General features: G+C 41.9%; 1 protein-coding gene across 1 annotated transcript in view; it reads right to left on the bottom strand.

Moving 5' to 3' along the window:
• lmbrd1 (LMBR1 domain containing 1) overlaps window positions 1-22,067 on the bottom strand; it is a 236,655-nt gene that overhangs the window by 195,338 nt on the left and 19,250 nt on the right. Inside the window, exon 3 of the mRNA XM_078541853.1 lies at window positions 20,038-20,101. Coding sequence (XP_078397979.1) covers window positions 20,038-20,101 — 64 coding nt within the window. The remainder of the gene's footprint in view (window positions 1-20,037; window positions 20,102-22,067) is intronic.

The raw sequence follows: 22,067 nt of genomic DNA on the forward strand, positions 1-22,067 counted from the left end.
CTCGGTTAGTATCTAACCGCCAAAAAGTCTAAAAGGAATGAAACTATACAGACCACCCAGCATCGATCTAGGACCATCTTCAACGAGAGAATCCAATCTGGATCACAACTCCTATGAACGCATCTTCCTGGAGTAGGAGCTAACCTCAAAGCTTCTGCCTCAGAGTCAGGGACATTACCCACAGTGCCACGAGACCTCCATTTTAACCTATTAAACTGTGTTAATTACAGGTTAGTTTACTAAGTCTACAATTTGATAATCTTGCTGCTGACTTATTTATCACATCTGAATTGTCTACAGCATTGGCTGCTAAAATTAGCACATGCAGCTAAACCATTGTTGCTGTAGGCACACCCGTGGCTAATCAGTAACTTCTCCTCAATAACACTGCTTTACAGGAGTAATAGTAGAATAAAAATGCTCTTGTAATCTGTAAAATGTATCCCAACAGCAAGGCAAATTTAGTCAAGTTCTCAAACAAAGTTCCAATTATCTTCGCCATAACCTTGAACCAAAAGAACCGCACAACTGTGCCTCCCACTCATGCAGCATGGTACTAAACTGAGCATTTGACAGTCAATATGCTTTCTAAATACACAATATCTAAAAGACGGTAGCTTGGAGTTGAACAGGTGGTGCATCTTGCAGAAAAACTAGTCGCTAAACTGAGGATATCAAGTCTTAACCAGCTGCAGCATTATCCCTTATCCTACAGTCACAAATGTAATTGTTGCTTTGAGACCAGAGTTGTAGCCAGTACATGGAACTCTGCTAAACTATTAAGCTAAGGGCTCAAATAAAGATTTCCATTGTGCATGATAGCAAAGAAAGGGAGAGCCTGTATTATAAGATCTACTGATCTTTTTAAAACTCCTTTAAGTGAATGAGTGGGAGTAGCATCAAGAAAATGAAGATGAACTTAGGCATAACTGTCATTCCAATTAGTTTTAGACTTTAACCACAAAAGAAAAAGCTGAGCAATTTCTGACAATCTACAAGATGTAGAGTAGCAGCTAGTAGTTGTGACAATTTACAAAAGTGATATTCGAGCCTCTCTCATTAAGCTGCTGCCCTCGAGGTGGAAATAATGATGGACATTTGTTGCAGGAAACTTAATCAATATTGAGATCAGAAATTGGTGTGGATGTGGCAGGGGAACAGGAGAAGGGAACCTCCTTATAAAGTAACTTATTCATTAAACCTGGCGGAGCATGAATAGCAAGTCACCCCATTAAGAAAGCATCCCCAATCGCAACCTGCCACAAAGTATGGAGAACATATAATTCTACCTTAACATGTTGCTTCAGCGTATGGGAAGTGCTGCGGTGTTGTGCATTAATAGCAATGGTATTAGTGCACACCTTGTGGAATGTTATTAATCATAACCTCTACTGCCATCACAACCACCATTAGTCCTCCAGCCTATTCAGTTCCATCGTTCAAAATTCTGGCATAACCAACATTTGAAAGGGCTAACATATAGAAGCAATCACATTGCTGGACATTTCCAATGTTAAATGTATACCATATGAAAATGTCACACATCCTGCAGTACTTCTCACTGAAATCCTAGTGACAGAATTGTGCCATTATGGGATACAAATAATCCTCACATGCAAATATCCCATTTAGGAGCTAAAGCAGGCAAATTTTCCTACAATATAAAAAAGCTTTAATTTAAATGAATGTGTGTTTGGGCATGTAACACTGTTGTAGCCATTGACCTGCCAGGAGGTTTTCATTCTGAATAAAGATTTTCATGAAAACAAATTATTTACAAAATCAGCTTCGAGATGTAAGTTGTCTCTCATGCATATGGGACAGTACACATGTTTGTAAATTTAGTGTCCACTATTGCGCTGCAGGCCTGATCTAGTGATCAGCAAAAGGAAGGAAAATTACCAATGCAAACATATGGATTATGTACATCAGTAACTAGCATTTCCATAAAGTACTTTGCCTCCATCTACTGGTAGGATGTTTAACTGTTATGGGAGCAGATACATTTAGAAGCACGTTATTGAAAATAATACTCAAATAAACATTTTATTCAATTCTTACTTTAGAATTATTAGGGATAAGTTTTGCTTGTTTCCATCTACACGTAGCAATGCATTTTTGTTAGTGAGGCAACAAGTAAAAGTGAATCCAAGCAGATATTAATAGAAACTATGTGGCAGTGAGCTGAAGCTTTGAACAGGAAAGTGCAAATTCCATACTATTATTCAAGGGGAACAGAAAAATTGCGATCCCAAACTAGAGGTGGGGTGGGGGAGTTGAGGAAGACAGAACAACACAATAATACTGCTAAAAGGAGGCAAGTACAGATCTGTAGAAAGGAAAATACTCCTTTCTCATGTCAAAGTGAAGTACAAGATTACAAGATTTGCCTAACAGGGAGAGTGACCTTTTAAATAAAATCTACTATCATTCTATTTGTGTACTCTACAATTCTCTGGGCTGTCCACCATGCAGGGAAGAGAAAGATGATTACAAAAAACTTTAAACTTAAGTTTCTAAAAACATCAGTGAAAAATCCATGATTACCATCTCTTTTCCAGTGTGTTGCATAGGAACACAGGATTTAGGAGCAGGAGTAAGCCACTCGGCCATTTGAGCCTGCTCCACCATTCAATAAAATCATAGCTGATCTCATTGTGGTCTCAACTCCACCTTCCTGACTGCCCCTCCCCCCCAATACCCTCGACTCTCATGTCTTTGTTACGGACCAAGATGGGAGGAGTGCGCAGTTAATTCTAGCCCCACTTCTCCACAGGTTGTAACAGCAGTTCAAATGTTTAATTCACCAACAAAACTGACCGATTGTTACCCTTTATTCCCAGACTCTAACCAGGCTTCTTTCAGTAAACAAAAAAAAGTTGATTTATTATAAAACAAACTACTTTTTAAAAACAAGTTTCTGAGGAAGGTTTAACACAAAGGTGGGGCAGAGAGAGGAAAAGAGAGTATTTTTCTTGCAGCCTGTTTCTAAGGCACCCCACACACACCTGCCCTGAAAGTTTTAAAGACTAAGATGTTCAAAGAATACTTCTTAGGACAATTGTTTTTAAACCAAACTACAAGAGTCTTTAGCCTGGCAATAGCAGTTCTTTGTATCTCTTCCCTTTCCAGTTGTTCCCGTTGGACATCTCTGTTGAACTGTGGTTTCTTGAAGAATGGCGTATTCACAGCCCGAATTAATGCTGCAAACTTTTAAAAATAACTCAGGAGAGAGAATGTCCAAAATTCAAATTTTTCAAAAACGGGTTCCTCACACTATCAAAAATCTGTTTCACTCAGCCTTGGATAAATTCAATGACCCAGCCCTTCACTGCTCTCTGGGGATGAGAATTCTACAGGCTAATGACCCTCAGAGAAAAAAATTCTCCTAATCTCCATCTTAAAAGATACACTTCTTAATTCTTAAACTGTGTCCCCTAGTTCTGGTCTCCCCCACAAGCAGAAACATCCTCTGGATATCCACCGTATCAAGTCCTCTCAGGGTCTTATGTGTTTCAAGATCACATCTCATTCTTCTAAACTCCACTAAGTTTAGGACCAAACTGCTCAACTTTTCATCCCAGGAATGAGTTGAGTTAACCTTCTCTGAACTGCTTCTAACTCAATTATATCCTTTTCAAAGGAGACCAAAACTGTACACAGATCTGTACCACAGATGTGATCTCACCAATGCCCCGTACAGCTGCAGTTAAACTTCTCTACTTTTGCATTTTATTCCCCTTACAATAGACACCAACATTCCGTTTGCCTTCCTTATCACTTGCTGTACCTACATACTAACTTGTTGTGATCCATGTACCAGGACACCCAGATTGCTCTGTACCACTGAGTTCTGCAATCCCTCCCCCATTTAAATCGTACACTACTTTTCATCTGCTAAATTTTTGCCCACTCACTTAACTTGTCTATATTGCTTTGCAGACTCTTGACAACTTACTTTCCTGCCTACCTTGGTGCCGTCAACAAATTTAGCTATCATTTATTCGGTCCCTTCATCCAAGTCATTAATGTAGACTGTAAATAGTTGAGGTCCCAGCACTGGTTGACAATCACTAATATGTTACCTATGTGGTCCTAAGACGGAAATAATTCCACAAGTACAGTTACACCAGGGTACACTGAGTTACCCCAAGTAAGGATTGAGAACATAGATGGATAAGGCTATGTTGGTTTTCTTACATTATGTGTTACAAAGGTGGAAGAAGTGGTGGTGGAAAGGGGCAAGGGGGTGGGGATGGTGGGTTGCATGGTGCTATGAGCAGAAGGGAAGACAATTCTGTCTCACCTAGTTAGTTCAATGTCATAAGCAATTTTGGCACAAAGTCACATGTCATGGTTCCCTCCCCTCGCTGCCTGTTCCTGTGCTCTTGATGTCACTGTCCCACTGAGGTTGCTTATTAATCCTGCTTCCATCTTTATGTTGTCTCTTTCCACCTGTGACCCATGCCAATATTTTGGCAAGGCTACCCACCACGAGCTTTGTTGCAAGCATGTCCATTTCAATCTTCTTACCACAGCTCAGTTATTAAACAAAAACCACTCAATTACCAACCATCCTCTTAGCAAAGCTTTCAGCCTCAAGTTTCTGGCCAGGTTCAGCTTTCAGCACTGCATGCAATCAATTAACCCATTGCACCCCAAATGGGTATATGACAAATTTCAATATCAACTGCCTGAAGGCCACTGCACCTATCATGTTAAAAGGAGCATAAAAGAAGGCTGACATGGACATTGAAATGGAAGTGACGAGTTTAAGAACCTTAGAAGTTATGACACAAGATATTCATACACACACAAAAATGTATTGTTGCTCCACCATGCACAGAGATCACACAGGGCAGGAACAAGAGACCACTTCAGGCAACAGTGCCTTACAAGATACATTAAAAAGGATGCCATCCGTGGTATTGTTTTCCCAGAATATGATCTGAACCTAGCTCAACTCCATGGTAGGACAGAAAAGGGTTAAATAATGTTTAAAATCAAAACTCCAATTTTTAAAAGTCTTTATTTAGCGGGGCATCAAACAGCATCTACCATTAGTTAGACATTTTCCTACACCCTTGAACTCAAAATCTGTATCCACAAAGTAACTGAAAGTGACAAGCTCATAACAGGAGTTTGGGAAACATGGCACCTGTGTCCTCAGTGAACAGGGCAACCAACAGGGTATCTGCTTAAGGATTGGGAAATAAACACTGGAAGGACTGAGATGGTAAATTAAAGGGGTTCAATTCAATGTCAAAATAGGTACAGAAAGTGAAATAAAGAAAGGGAAAGAGAAAAAACAAAAACAGCATTACCTGGAAAAACTCAGCAGGTCTGGCAGCATCAGCAGAGAAGAAAAGAGTTGACGTTTCGAGTCCACATGACCCTTCAACAGAACTAAGTGTAGTTAGGAGAGGGGTGAAATATAAGCTGGTTTAAGGTGGGGGGCGGGGGGAGAGAAGTTGAGGGTGGGGTGGTTGTAGGGACAAGCAAGCAGTGATAGGAGCAGATAATCAAAAGATGTCACAGACAAAAGGATCAAAGAGGTGTTGAAGGTGGTGATATTATCTAAGAAAAGTGCTAATTAAGAATGGATGGCAGGACACTCAAGGTACAGCTCTAGTGGGGGTGGGGTGGAAAGACTGACAAGGTATTAGTTATAGATTTAAAAATAATGGAAATAGGTGGGAAAAGAAAAATCTATATAAATTATTGAAAAAAACAAAAGGGAGGGGGAAGAAACAGGGTGGGGATGGGGGGGGCGGGAGTTTAAGATCTAAAGTTGTTGAATTCAATATTCAGCCCAGAAGGCTGTAAAGTGCCTAGTCGGAAGATGAGGTGCTGTTCCTCCAGTTTGCGTTGGGCTTCACTGAACAACGCAGCAAGCCAAGGACAGACATGTGGGCAAGAGAGCAGGGTGGAGTGTTAAAATGGAAAGCGACAGGGAGGTTTGGGTCTTTCTTGCGGACAGACCACAGATGTTCTGCAAAGTGGTCGCCCAGTTTGCGTTTGGTCTCTCCAATGTAGAGGAGACCGCATTGGGAGCAATGAATGCAGTAGACTAAGTTAGGGGAAATGCAAGTGAAATGCTGCTTCACTTGAAAGGAGTGTTTGGGCCCTTGGACGGTGAGGAGAGAGGAAGTGAAGGGGCAGGTGTTGCATCTTCTGCGTGGGCATGGGGAGGTGCCATAGGTTGGGGTTGAGGAGTAAGGGGTGATGGAGGAGTGGACTAGGGTATCCCGGAGGGAACGATCCCTACGGAATGCCGCCGGGGGGGTGAAGGGAAGATGTGTTTAGTGGTGATCAGAACAGATGCGACGGAGGCGAAGGAACTGAGAGAATGGGATGGAGTCTTTACAGGAAGCAGGGTGTGAGGAGCTGTAGTCGAGTTAGCTGTGGGAGTCAGTAGGCTTGTAATGGATATTGGTGGACAGTCTATCATCAGAAATTGAGACAGAGAGGTTAAGGAAGGGAAGAGAAGTGTCAGAGATGGACCATGTGAAAATGATGGAGGGGTGAAGAGTGGAAGCAAAAGTAATAAATTTTTCCAGGTCCCGACGAGAGCATGAAGCAGCACCGAAGTAATCATCGATGTACCGGAGAAAGAGTCGTGGGAGGGGGCCGGAGTAGGACTGGAACAAGGAATGTTCCACATACCCCATAAAGAGACAGGCATAGCTGGGGCCCATGCGGGTACCCATAGCCACACCTTTTATTTGGAGGAAGTGAGAGGAGTTAAAGGAGAAATTGTTCAGTGTGAGAACAAGTTCAGCCAGACGGAGGAGAGTAGTGGTGGATGGGGATTGTTCGGGCCTCTGTTCAAGGAAGAAGCTAAGGGCCCTCAGACTATCCTGTTGGGGGATGGAGGTGTAGAGGGATTGGACGTCCATGGTGAAGAGGAAGCGGTTGGGGCCAGGGAACTGGAAATTGTTGATGTGACGTAAGGTGTCAGAGGAATCACGGATGTAGGTGGGAAGGGACTGGACAAGGGGAGAGAGAAGGGAGTCAAGATAACGAGAAATGAGTTCCGTGGGGCAGGAACAGGCTGACACGATCGGTCTGCCAGGACAGTTCTGTTTGTGGATTTTGGGTAGGAGGTAGAAGCGGGCCGTCCGAGGTTAGGCGACTAGAAAGAGAGTTTGGATTCAGAGAGCTAGAAAAGAGACGAAGGAAAAGGAAGAAAAAACATCTAAAATCACATTTTTTTAAAAATCTCTCTGAAAAATTCAAAACTTGAAGGAAGAAAACTTCAAACTTGTAATAGTTAATGTTCAGTGCTGGAGAGGTTGATTGACAATAATTACCACTTATCACACCGTTTAAAGGGTACTTGCACTTCTAATTACTAACCCTAAATATCTGCTGCAGAGTTATTCATATCAACCATACAAATGCAGCAACTCATGACATTCAATGCATGACAGACAGCAAAATGGTGCTTTTGTGAAGCCAACAGTGAGGCGACACAATTTGGGCAGAAACTTTTGGATATTGGTATTTAACTGCCCATTTCCTCCTCAGCTTAAGTTATTCACATATAAGCAACAGTGAGCACTGTTAGCCTTACTGTTATTTTGACAGCAAAATCTGGCTCTGTAAGATTTTCCACACTGTTCCTTTTTCACATATTTCCAACAAATACACAAATGAAACATTTTTATCGAAAAAAAATTTTTTAAAAAGAAAACAGCAACTGATCATCTATAAAAATTGTAAGAGATAGACGATCTACTCTGGCTGATTACTAGCAAAGCTGAACACTTACTCTAGCTTTTAATCTCTGAATGGGACTTAAAATTTCACAAACAAATGGAAAGGCTGACATGAAAGGTTGTCTCTTTAGGAAAGTGGATAACATAGGGGGTAATTGCGACTTTGGGTGATGGTGTAAAACCAGCAACAATTCAGCTGCCTGTTATACATTTCTCTCGCTTTCACAGACTTCAATGGGAATGAAAAACGGGAGATTTATATGATGGGTGGGTAATTGTACATCGCTCTATTTATATCACAATTACACCCATTCCTTTCCTAATAAATTAGTCTCTGTCTAGAAGTACACTTCAACATTTTGTTTACAAGGAAGCTACACAAAAAATCTCTAAGTTTCTATTAAATTAGCTAAAAGGCAGTCAGGGGATTGCACTCAAGAGCAGAAAAGACTGATCTAACACTGGTAAAGAGGCGATGGTACCTGGGTTCCCACTATGACTTTACTGGAGTAGGATATTGAAGTTAAAAAGCTATTGAATCCTGTTGGGTTTATGAATTATACAAGTGCAATATAATTTTAAAATTACGATATATGTTTTTATTTATACAATGGAAAGGATTTGTTTTTAGATTTCGAGCTAAAAAATATTAAGTAAAAAATGTTAAGTAAGGGAATAATATAGCAGCTGCAAGGAAAGTGCAAATTTCATTTTGAGAGATTATGGGTAAATTTGAATCAACCTAGTGAAATTATTTGGTTACTGTGATGGAGCTGCAATGCTTTCATACTTGTAACGGTTATCCGACATTTTATACTTCACTTTTTGCAATCTGAGTGTAGAAATATTTTAATAACAAGGAATAATGCATCTTACAGAAACAATTTGTATTTTTATAGCACCATTTATCATAGTTAACATCCCAAGCCATTTCACAGGAGCAATATCAAATGGTATTTGACACCGAGCCTCATAAGATATTAGGACAGGTGATCAAAAGCTTAGTCAAAGAAGTAGGTTTTAAGGAGTGTCTTGAAGGGAAAGGAAAGAGATTGATTGAATTAGGGAAGCAATTCCAGCATTTAGGACCTTGGCAGCTGAAGGCACAGCCGCCAAAGATGGAGCAATTGAAATCAAGGATGCTCAAGAGGCCAGAATTAGAGAAGAGCAGATTTTTTTTTGTTCATGGGATGTGGACCTTGTTGACAAGGTTAGCGTTTATTACCCATCCCTACTAACCCTCGAGATGTGGTGAGCTGCCTTCTTGAATCGCTGAAGTCGTTGAGGTTCAAGTACACCCTCAGTGCTGTTAGGGAGGGAGTTCCAGGATTCTGATCTGGTGACAGTGAAGGAACAGTGACATAGTCGTGGTGTTTCCATGTGTCTGCTGCCCTTGTTGTTCCAGGTGGTAGTGGTTGCAGGTTTGGAAGGTGCGGTCGAAGGAGTTTTCTTGAGAAGGGTGATGATGGCAAATTTGAAGGAGGGTTGTAGAGCTGGAGGAGGTTAAGAGATAGGAAGGGACAAAGCCACTGAGGCATTTGATAACGAAGGTGATTTTAAAATCAAGGCACTGCTTAGCCAATGCCAGCAAGCACAGGGGTGATGGCTGACCAGGACCTGGTGGGAGTTTGGACATAGGCAGCAGAGTTTGGATGGTCTCAAGTTTACAAAGGGTGGAAAGGTGGGACGTTTGCCTCTAGTGCACTGGAATAGTCAAGTGCAGAGGTAACAAAGGCATGGATGAGGGTTTCAGCAGCAGATGAGCTGAGACAGGGGCAGAGTCAGACGATGTTATGGAGGTGGAAATAAGCAACCTTAGTGATGGCCTGGATATGTGGTCAGTAGCTCATCTCAGAGTCAGATACAATACCAAGGTTGTCAACAGTCTGGTTTGGTTCAGCCTCAGACAGCTACCAGGGAGCGGGATGGAGTCAGTGACTGGGGAACAGAGTTGGTGGAGGAGAACTGAAGGCAATGGCTTCAGTCTTTTCCACATTTGGTTGGAGAAAATTTTTAATGGTTCAGCAGTAAGAAGAGAAGCCATTGCAGGCAAACCTCTGGCTATGACAGTGTAGATAAGAATGGAACCAGGTGAGTCCAGTCCCACCAAACTGGATGAGAGCTGGAGGAGGAATGTGTAGTCAACCAATGCAAAGGCTGCAGGCTGGTTGAGATGGGCAAAGAGCATAGGATGTTGTGTGACTTTGATAATAACTGTTTCAGTACTGTAGCTGGCGGAAGTTGAATTGGACAAATTCAAACATAGCATTCTGGGAAAGTTGGCCATTGATTTGGGAGGTGACAGCATTTTCAAGGAGTATGGAGAAGAAAACAAAGTTGGAAATGGGCAGCAATTTACAAGGACAGATGGATCTAGCAGATTTGAAGGAAAAGGGAATGGTACCTGAGGAAAGATAACCGTTAACAATAATCAGCAAACTTGGGGGTCAGAGAGGGAAGTCAGGTGGTCAAACTTCATTCTTCATCTTCAAGCAACTTAGCCACTTTTTGTTTTTAGGTGGTTTCACCAACATGTTTTAGTAGTAAAGCTTGACTTCACAATTAATGAGTAAACTACCAGCACAAATATTTTCCTTCACAGGTTTATGCTGGCAAACTAGTCTTCACAAAACTCTTGTCCACAGTGGCACTTATTCCCAGAGAAGGGCACCTTCATGTTCTCCCTTTCCTAACGTGGCATCTGCAAACATCAAGATTTATGTAATACACATTAGGAAATAAATTTTGCTCCAGGGTTCATTATCCCCATCCAAATTTCTAAATTCAGATCAAAAATTACATATTTGCACACAATAGCATTTTTACAATTGATGTGGCTCTAGCTGCAGCTTAAGTCATGAATGATGATGTCCCACTGTAGCTACAACTTTTTGTACGCCAAGTCAATTGTTTTCACAGAAAAACAAATTGTGGAAGCTGAATCCAAACGTACAATATTGATATATTGGCATCCGTCTGCCTCAGGAGATGATGGACTATGCCCAGGGTGTATGTTACTTCTGTATTGAACATAGTCTGTTTTGGCCGTAGAAGCAGATTGATGAGTGGCAGTTCCTTCCGCAGCTGGCACAGATAAATAGTGTTCATCCGAGGTCAACTGATGTTTTTTTTTCCCATCCGACAGGCTCTCTTTTCTGCCATCTGGTCATTTCTTTTCCACACTCTTCCTGACTGCTTGGTTCTCGGCACTCTAGTCAACAGCAAGGACATGCCATGCATCGACTCCAATCGCAGTCAACTCAAAGTCTCGCTTGCATCGCAGAAATGGGCGACCTGTTGGTCTCATGCCAATAGCAAGCTCGCCATAGAGCACGAGTGCGGGGATGGGGCTGTTATCCATTCGGCTCACATAACCCAGCCAAAAGAGTCGCTGCTGACTCAGGAGGGCAAACAAGCTGGGGATCCCTGCACGCTGATGTACTTCCATGCTCGGCACTCTGTCTTGGCAGGAGCTGCCCAGTATTTGTCTGAGGCATCAGAGGTGGAAACTGTCAGCCACTTTTCTTGGCTTGCATACGTTGTCCATGCCTTGTAAAGGAGGATGCTGAAAATACAAGCCTGGCACACGCGGAGCTTTGTATTTTCGGTTAGTTTGCTGTTGGTTCACACTCGACTTCTCAATTTTGACATGATAGCTGCAGCCTTGGCAATCCTGGTGCTGATTTCGGCATCAAGGGACAGGTTGCTGGTAATTGTTGATCCAAGGTCTGTGAAGCTGCTGACATCCTCTAGAGTGAGGCTATTGATGTTGATGGAAGGTGGGGTCTCTAAATCCTGGCCATAACTTTGATTTTCTTGACATTGATTATCAGCCCAAACTCGAGTGCCCAGGGGAACTGATCTACAAACTGTCGCAAGTGAAATTCAGTGTGGGATGCCAGCGCGGTGTCATCAATAAACAGCAACTCAAACTAGGACGTTATGCACTTTGGTCTTGGTGTGCAGTCTTGCCAAGTTGAATAGCTTTCCTTCCAACTCTGGCATGCAGGTAGACACCTCATTTGAGTCACTGAAAGTGTACAATAGCAGCATGAAGAAAAAGATGCCAAAGAGAGCTGGTGCCAGGACACAGCCCTGCTTTACCCCACTGCTGATCTTGAAAGCCTCCAATAATGCTCCATTGTAACTGACAAAGAAATGATGCCCAGGAGTCCAGGCAGGCAGCCTGTTTTCCACAGAAGTTTAAAGAGTCTGTCTCTGCTCACAAGTCGAAGGCCAGCACTCATCCGACAACTGCCAAAGTGAGAAAATCATGTTAACTGTCAATCTGCCAGTTCTGAAACTACACCGAGATCAGGGTAGATAACGAGGAGCCAGGGTCTGCAATCTGGATAGAGCAACACGAGTAAAGACCTTCCCCACAATACTTAACAAGGAGATGCCTCAGTCTTGGTTGCAGTCACTGTGATCCCCTCTGTTTTTGTACAAGGTCACTATATTTGCATCACACACATCTTGGGGCACAAATCATTCCTTCCAGCAGAGACACAAAAGTTCATGGAGATGCCACAGCAGTGCATGGGCTTGCTGTCCAACTCCTCCATGACAGGAAAGGCTGGAATGGTGCCCAGAGCCTCTTCAGTGACAACATTCTCCATTGCGTAGAATTTGAGTTAGTGCTCTACCCACCTTCCCATCTGCTTGCTAGGTTCAGTGATGATCATCCCTGTCTTTGTCTTCAAGGGAGCTGATTTGGTTGCTACCAGGCCTGTTGCTTTCTTGATTCCTTCATACATCCCTCTGCATCCTCAGATTGTATACTGTTTCAGAGTTTCAACCAACATTAACTGGCCCAGTGCCAAGCACTCTGCTGAGACTTGATTTTGGCAGCTATGAGAGCATAGAGATTTTGTTTCTGGGCGCTTGTAGTTCAAGAAGATTCTTTTCAATGCTTTTTGCAGGTAAGCTAAGATGCCCACTGTTATCATGTGACCTGTACAAAATACCAAGTCATCTCCCTATAAGGGAGAACAGTCCTTAGCTTTTGTCCTGGTCAAGACACAATTTACATTCTTACAACGAGACGTCAACAAAGCTTCATTATCTCCTCGACTAGACCACAGTAAACCAGAATCCTCTCAGAAGAGGAGATCCAGTCTGAAATCCACAATTCTGTCTGCTGGCTTGGAGCCATTTTGAAACAGTTTTTAAATTCAGTCCAAGGCTTTTTTTTAAAAAAATGTAACATTTAAAACAGTTTTGTAAAATTTTGTAATATAACTGTGCACCATAACAAGAGGTTTAGTTTCCTTTGGTGAAGCCCAACTTTGCTACACACCAGGTAGGGCTGACTGTGACACTATGAGTGATGATACAGTTGAGGGTGGTACGTCTGATGATGATGAGATCTTGCTGGTGCCAGTGATGTGATCTCAGATGTCTCCAGAACATCTTGTGGCATGGCTTAGTTTGGAAGTAGCTGTTCATCACGCGGTAACAGCATAGCTCCAGCAACCTCTGTCCATTTTCGTGAATCTTGCCGATTCCCTGGTGCCCTTTGAACATTGGCCAAGCTGCATGAAAGCAAAATACTGCAGATGCTGGAAATCTAGAACAAAAACAAAAATACCTGGAAAAACTCGGCAGGTCTGACAGCATCTGCGGAGAGGAATACAGTTAACGTTTCGAGTCTGAATGACTCTTCATCAGAACCAATCAGGTTCTGAACCAACCAAGCTGCATAGTTCTTACCCACCCTTAAGTTGAAGTCCCCTAGAAGGTACAATCGCTCGGTGCTTTGAATTTTGCTGATGGCAGCATCAAGTGCCTCAGAATTGATCCTTGATCTCTGGGGTGGAGGCGAGTGTTGGGGCATACATGCATACGAGGTTAGCTGGGCCCGCACTCGTTGACAAGCGAAGTGTAAGAAGGATCTCTGAGCCCTCGGTGAGGGGAGGGTTCAATAACCACAAAGTGTTTTTCACAGCGAAACCCACTCCATTCTCACATGTGGCCTCTTGCATTTTCCCCTGCCAGGAGGACATGTAGTGTTTCTCTTTAAGGAATCCAGTTTGAGTGAGCCTAGTTTCTTGCAGTAGATCAATGTCCACAGTGAGCCTTGTAAGTTCTTTATCGATCACAGCTGTCTTGTGTGCAGTAACCTGCAGAAGGTTGTAAGTCCAGGACGCATTGCGCTTTCTTTCCAGCTTACGGTGCAAAAGGCTAGTGTCTCCTTTGTTGAGTTTGTCTTGATGCATAAATTAGCAACCTGCCAGTTTACAGATGACTCTCTAAGCTCCAAACACCCATTGAAGCAAGCAGGCTGTGGTGGGGCAGCACCCAACTGACAGGAGGCTGCCCAGCTTGAGGCAGGCAGTAGCTTTTTTTTATATTTGTTCACAGCAATGCTGTGTTGCAGCATTTATTGCCCATCCCTAATTGCCCTTGTTCAGAGGGCATTTTTAAGAGTCAACCACATTAATGTGGGTCTGGAGTCACATGTAGGCCAGACCAGGTAAGGACAGCAGATTTCCTTCTCTAAAGGACATTAGTGAACCAGATGGGTTTTTACAACAATCGGCAATGGTTTCATGGTCATCATTAGATGTTTTAACTCCAGGTTTTTATTGAATTCAAATTCCACCATCTGCCATGGTGGGATTCGAACTCGGGTTCCCAGAGCATTACCCTGGGTCTCGGGATTATCAGTCCAGTGACAATACCACTACTCCACCACCTCTCCCTATCCAATGAAACTCTCTCACTGTCAGAAGCAACCCCTGGCTCGTGAACTACGCCAATCGAGCGACAGCTTACAACCGGTAAATGTTTCTTCCCTTGTTGTGCCAATGTAAACCACGAAACTGGAGTTGAAATCAGTACTGCTCAGTACCCAGAAAGCTGCCTGATAGAGGACAGATTACCGCCTATGGGACTCCGTTCTGAATTTTCTGTCAGGGCTTATTTCCTTAACGTTTCTCTCTCTCGAGAGAGAGAGAGAGAGAGAGAGAGAGAGAGAGAGAGAGAGAGAGAGAGAGAGAGAGAGAGAGAAAGAAAGGTACTAAGTTTATGTATGTCATCACAGGAAGGCACTACATAGCCTCTTCATCAGCAAGCCCTCTTGTTACGAAAGTATAATAATTTTCATATTATTATCGTGATTTATTATAAAAGTAGGTTAATTGTGTGTGTGTGTGTGTGTGTGTGTGTGTGTGTGAGAAAGTGAGAGAGAGAGATTTAATTGAATTGGAGACAGCTGGTCTCAAGGTCTGAAATGCTAAATACATAAACATGGCTGATAACTTAGAATGTAAAGTGCAAGGAGAATTTGCATTTTTAGATAAATTGGGGCAGTTTGAATTTCAAAGCAATAGTAAGATGCTTACACCTAGCCAGGAGAGCTAGGCCAAGCAGTGCATTTATCTTTCCCACAGCTTACTGCCAATATTAGCACCATGAAAAGTTTTATATTATGGGAAAGTACATTTTCAAAGACATATGGGACAATGGAATTTACAGATTAAAAAGAGAGAAAATGTATGTAAGGGAGAATGAAATGAAACATATTGAAAGAGGCCCTGTGACATCTAGCAGAAGCTTGCAAAACAGCCTTAGAAACGCCTCCAGCCATGACTGCATGAGTCTGTTGCATCCAGCCCTTAGAGGTGGTAATTGTGCTGGCCTGTTTTGTTTTAATTTTAAAATATAGTCTGGACTGTTGCCTTACACCCTTTGGGTATATTTGGGAGTCAGGTTAGGTAGGAATTTGAATATTTGCTATAGTATTAAGTAACTGGAATCTTACGTATGTGTTTGACACCTTTTCTTTTGTTAATAGATATTTTAATTTAGCTTTTTTAAAAAATCTCTAAAGGTCTCAGTGGACTTATCACTTCTGAATTCAATGCACACATCTCGAAATAAATTGAAATTGCAAAACCGTTATGATAGCAGGATCAAGTTTCCCTCATGGATTTGATCCGCCTGGCACACATCATCTGCCACATCACAACACTATATACTGGCAGGAGAAGCCTACGCACTCAGTTCTCTTTTCACAATAGTTATACTGATAGCCAGCAGCAAGAGCTAAAAGTAATAGGCGACAAGCAGACTGACCACTCCGCACCACCCACTATGCTAACATACTCGATGCATCGCATTAACTACAGACACACAAATCTAAACAAATAAACATGATTCGTTATCAATAATAAAATTCCATAATTCCAACATTATGAAAAGGAATTTAAATTTATTGACTGGCCTTGGTCATGGGTCTGTAATCAGTGTTTGGTTTTCAGTGGTACATCATTTTTTGAAGCTCATGAGCTTTTCCAAGTTTTATAGATTGAAATGTTTGCGACAAGGTGGATTTGCAACAAAATGGAAAGCCACTGCAGGGAAACAAAATTCCCTCAAACACCTATTACCAAGATAAAAACAAAAAGTCGTAAACGTCTGCAGCACAGAAAAAGGCCCTTCTGCCCATCGCGTCTGCGCCGGTCAAACAAGGACCTAACTATTCTAATCCCATTTTCCAGCACTAGACCCAAAGCCTTGCATGCCATGCGATCGCAAGTGCACATCCAAATGCTTCTTAAATATAGAGGCATAGAGGAAAAACTCAGCAGATCTAGCAGCATCTGTGGAGAGAGAAACAGAGGTAACGTTTCGAGTCTGTGTGACTTCTTCAGAGTTAAAGAGAAGCGTAAATGTGATGGATTTTATACTGTTTAAGAGGGAGTGGAAGAGGTGGAGCAAAATAGAAGGCCAGGGATAGGTGGGAGCTAAGGAGTGATTGACAAAGGTGTCATGGACACAAGACAAAGAGTAAAGGAGGTGCTGGTAGTGGCATAAAGATAAGAGCAGAATGCATTAATAGCAGAAGGGTCAGTGCTCTGTGAAAGCACAATATAGAAACCAGTGACAGCACAATCGCTTTCACCTATTACCAGAATCCTAGAGGGACAGTCTTATACATGACAGACGTTTCTCTTGACCAAAGCCCCTCGCACAAGGATCTGTATTATGCAGTTGGCAAATGCGTGGGTGCACTGGGCATCGAGGATATAAAGAAAGCTGACACATTGCCAGTTGCCCAGGACCTTTTCTTTCACAAGGTTAATGGCAACTGTTTGTTATATAGCTGGAGTGGAAATAAACAGAGAAGAACAAAGACCACTGGCAACAGTCCGGCAAAAGCTGTACAAAGCCAAATTTCTTCAGGAGTCCTGAGAACATTATCTGCTAAAGACAACTGCAGGAAGCTGTACCAAGTTTTCCCATACTATTTTAAAGCAGATCAAGAGTGACAGTGCTGGTGACAAGAGAGGCAAGAACTAACTCTTCTCAACCTTTAATTTAAGATGGCATCTTTGCTAGATGTTGATATGGAGCTGTTTGGCTATGTAGAAATTAGTGAAGAAATGAGACTTGGATAAAAGATGCTGAGAAAGTCACCTCTCTCAATAGATGTCTTCCAAGGTTACATTCGGGTTAAAGGATTTTCACCCATTCATCTTGTGATACATCCAAGTGCTTTAGAAGATTTTGTTAGTGATATGTGCTTAGTGACACTGGCCAATGCAGCACTTGAGACCAATGGTTACAGTATGAGAGCACGAAGCCACCATCAAACTGAAGCAGGCACTGTAGGAGCCGTTTTCTCAAAATGTAACATGTTGCTGAAATGAGAGATAAAAGGGGCAGGAAAAAAACCATCAAGCCCATTGATGCTCATTGCTAAATGTATCACACTCCCCAATCACTAAAAAAGGTTAACTGCAGTGGGAATCAAAATTTCAGAGAAAAATATACCTGTGGCCAATTTAACACCTAATGCCCAACTATAGGAGAACAAGAACCTAAGATGAAAAAGCCTATTTTCATCCATCCAGCCAATCCCACAGGCCACAGACATCCAACCACAATTTAGGTCTCATCCCCTTCAAGAACACCAGCTGTCAAACGTGCCCATTACTATCAAAGGCTTGTACACTTACTTGTACAAATCAGGATAGTGAGGCTCGAGGACAATTTAATGATAGTGTGCTCACAATATTGATGCTTTCATTACTGGAAGAGCTCTGAATGAAGCTGAACACTGTACAGACCCACTTCTGACCAGAAGGAAGGCGCTTGATGAAGCAGCTGAAGACAGTTAGGCCCAGGACACTCCTGCAGAGATGTCTTGCGACTGTGACAATTGGACAATCACAACCATTCCATTTCCTTTTTCCCCAACCACTGCCCCCTTGCCCCACTCCACTCCCAAAAGGGCCATCAGTCCCTTGTTCTATGTTGTTCTTTCACAGAGTGCTGACCCTTGTTCTGCTATTCACACATTTTGCTATATTATCTTCATGCCACTATCAGCACTTTTGTTAATCCTTACCACTATCATTAACACTCCCTTTGTCTTGTGTCCATGACATCCGTCAATCTCTCGTTAGCTCCCATCTATCACTGACCTTCTATCCTGCTTGACCTGCTCCACCCCCTTTCTACTTCTCTTTAGCTCTGAAGAGGAGTCATTTGGACTCGAATCGTTAACTTTGTCTTTCTCTCCGCAGATGATGTCAGCCCTGCTGAGTTTTTCCAGCCTTTTCAGATTTCCAGCATCCGCAGTATTTTGCTTTCATTCCTTTTTGTTGCATCATTCATGACTCCAAACATTGGATCTTTGACTCTCACTGACTTCAGGTTTTCTGAAGCTGCTTGGGACCACAGCCAAATGTTGCCTCAATGTTGAGGGCAGGTCTTCTCATCTCTTCCTTGATGTTCAGTTATTAAAAAGTCTGTACCAAGGCTCTCATGAGGTCTGGAGCTAAGTAGCTCAAGCAAAGCCCAAAATGAACATTGCTATGCAGGTCAATGGTGTCTAGCTGTTGTGAAGGCATTATTCCTCCTTTGATTAATTTCCGAATGATAAGGTGGCTGACGCCCTATAATTGGCCAGGTTAGATACATGCTAATTTCGTGTGGATAGGACATACTGAGGCAACCTTCCATATTGTCAGCGTCATGTTCAACTAGGAGAACAGCTAGCTCTGATTTAAATGTCCTAATGCTGTCTCCAAGAATATTTATAAAAATCTTTCACAATTCCAATATGTATCCTGTGGTCAGCTGTGACTCAGTGGGTATCACTCTCGCCTGAGACACAAGATTGGGGTTCAAGGCCTACTCCAGAAACTTGTGTACAAAATTCTAGGCTGACCCTCCAGTGCAGTAATGAAGGGACAGCTACACTGTCGGAGGTGCTGTTTTTGCCAATGTCATACTAAACCAAGGCTCTGGCTGTTCTCTCAGTGGATGTTAAAGATCCCATGGCACTATTTCAAAGAGCAGGGCAATCTTAACCAACATTTCTCTCACAATCAACATCGCTAAAATTGATAACAAATTATCTTGTCGTTATTGCACTTCTTTTTCGGAAGAGTTTGCTTTGCACAAATTGGCTGCTGCACCAGTGCTTCATTGGCTGTAAAGTCTTTTGGGACATCCTGAGGTTGCAAGAGGCTCTACATAGATGTATGTCTTATTTTCTTTCTAAATAATTTGTCTCTTCTAATAGACTTCATTGCCTCTTACCCTGTCCCCATGCTCAACCTTGCCTTTGATCATAGCTGTAGTTTATATTTAAAATAAATTTATTGTTGATTCCCTTATCCCCAGCATTGCATCTCTTATTGCCCATTTGGCAACAACGGTACTTCTAACCCAGTGAAATGTACTTGCTTTGCAGTTTTCCAGTTACATCATTAAACCTGTTCTGTTTCCTCACTGTATGTACCATAAGCAATAGCATGCCTTCCTCAAACCCTCAAAAAGTCTTCTTTCCTGAAATTAATAGTCTTTTTTATCTCAAAATTTCTTCTAAATTCTACCACATCAATGGTAACTATTAGCCATCTATTTGCCACTTTGATTGGCCACATCATAACACTAAGCCTGACACGGATTCCTCCTCCAGCTGATCATTTGAGTCACCATTCATCAAAATCTGCTTGATATTCTCCAGTAAGCCATTTCCCAAAGCATGCAGCAACGAAGAGCCAGTATGGGCAACTTCCATGCAAATTCAATCAAATTAAGTTTCAGAAATGACCTTTCAATAAGTACAGTATTTTACAAGCTGGAAGGAAGACCAAAACAAAGAATTTTTTTTTTGTGCACCAGGAATACTGCAGGAGAAAAGAACAGAGAACACCCCAACACAAACATCTCTTCAAAATAACAACTGTCAGAAAAATCAACCCTGCTCCATTACCAATTTTCCTGAACTCCACCAAGGATTTAAGTATGTTGTAAAATTAAATTTGCTAAACAATTAAAAAATCAGAATACCTACTATAATATCCATACAGCACAGTGTCTTCAATATTCTGCCTTGTGATGTTATCTGCTGCCCATTCCTAAGAAAAAGCATACATGAGGTTAATGGGGGGGCTATACCTTGTTTTGGTCAGATACAATAGTTCCTATTAACAACTATGCAGTCTGATAAAACATTATGGATAAAGTGGGTTTTCAGTTTAATCATGTGGTCAGAGTGTATTTTCAAACCTATGCAAAGCCTAAGAATGCACCAAATTCTATCTGAAAAAAAGTTGAGGCATGTTTGTCATATCTCAGGTGTCCCATGTACATGTTTACTTCACACAAAAAACTGTAAACTAAAAGGACAACACCAGTGAATTGCAATGTAAAATGTACCTGATGGGTTTGATTTACAATTTTTGTTTCACTCCCTAACGTAACCCTACAAGTCAAGTCTAGGAAAGAAGAAGATACAAAAGATTGCAGGTAAAGACAGAGGGTGCCAGATGCAAAGGGAACCAGGGCAGATTGGAGGTAATGATAGTGAGATCATATCATTTTTTCCCTTTTTCTCTTTTACCCATTTCATTTTATTCCTCATCTAATGTTGTTTGGTCACCTAGAGAATTGAACAGTACAGTCAAGAAGTATTAAGAAGTTGCCAAGTTTTGGCTCAGCAGAGGAAGTGGAGGATGAGTCATTTTAAAAGGGTACTAAAAAACATTAAGATTACCCATCTTTGATGATCTTCCCTATTCTCTGAGTGCAATTTATTCTCCCCATATCTGGAGGTACCACCACAGCAGCTACAAAGGGTGAACGTCTTAGAACCATTATAAATAAGAGAGGAAAGACGGTGAAGGTCTGGTAAATAAGAGACAATTATATTTAAAAGGAAGGGAATATCAAACCATCTCTGTAGTGTGACGATTGATAAAGTAATAGCCAGGACAGACTCAACAATTTTCCTTAAGGCCATTAAAAAAAAAGATTGTGAACTATAAGCCTCCTCCTTTATACAGAAGTTTGAATATGAGGAATTACAGATCCAAAGCAAATGAACCTTCAGTGTGCTTCTTCCAGTTCCTTGCATACCAATGTTAAACCAGCACAGCTATATTCATCAACAAATCCACCAAACACTTCACAGCCTGACAACATTAAAGAAATACTATCCCTTCTAGTATTAGGGCCTTAAGTTATTGGGGTGGACTCAGATACGGATTTATATTTTATAAAATCAAAGATTTGGAGGAGATTTGATGAGAGCTTTAAAAACAGCAAAAGCGTTAGACTTGCTCCAGTACTATTTACATTCAATAGCTTAGGAAGATTATAAGACAGTGCAAGTTATGTAAATAAAAAAATAGTTAGATGCTCAGAGTCACTTCTTTTCAGAGAATCAACCGCCACTGGGATAAGTTGCTGGCACCTGCACCGAGTGTGATTCACATCATAAGGGCACTAGATGAATTCCTGAGTGTGGCACAGGAATTTAGTATGTTTTCTGGGGTTGCATCACCCAGTAACCTTGGTCTCTCGAAAGTTATCTGATTGTTTCTTTTGGCGGGGGGGGGGGGGGTGTTAAGAAATTCCCCGCATTTTCCGAAATTGGTACTTTTTCCTGTTATTTTTCACTCTCCCAGGAGAATGTACATCTGAGGGTTGGGAGGGTATTAGTGGGGGGAAATGTGAAGAGTGTGAGTGGTACAGGTGACTGATCATGCCAGGAAAGAACAGGTTACAGAGACCAGCATACGTGCCCATGTTTCCCTAGGAATAACAACCTAAAAAACCAACCGGTGGCCAGTCATGGCAAGGATCACACTAATGGGGCCACAGGAACTGACCCACTGTGGTTGAAAACTAGTTATAAACCTACAACGCAACTTGCCCTTTAAATGTGTGGTAGTAACAATGACCTAGAACACAATACTTGAACAGGCCACTGGTTACAGACCGGAATTGTCGGAAAACTGAAAAATTTATAGAAAAACTGGATAATTGGCCAGTATGCGCCAAGTGAACATAGAGTTGTCAAGGTGAACGGGATAAATATGT

The sequence above is a fragment of the Cetorhinus maximus genome, chromosome 5, assembly GCF_964194155.1.
Source record: "Cetorhinus maximus chromosome 5, sCetMax3.hap1.1, whole genome shotgun sequence".
NCBI lineage: Eukaryota > Metazoa > Chordata > Chondrichthyes > Lamniformes > Cetorhinidae > Cetorhinus > Cetorhinus maximus.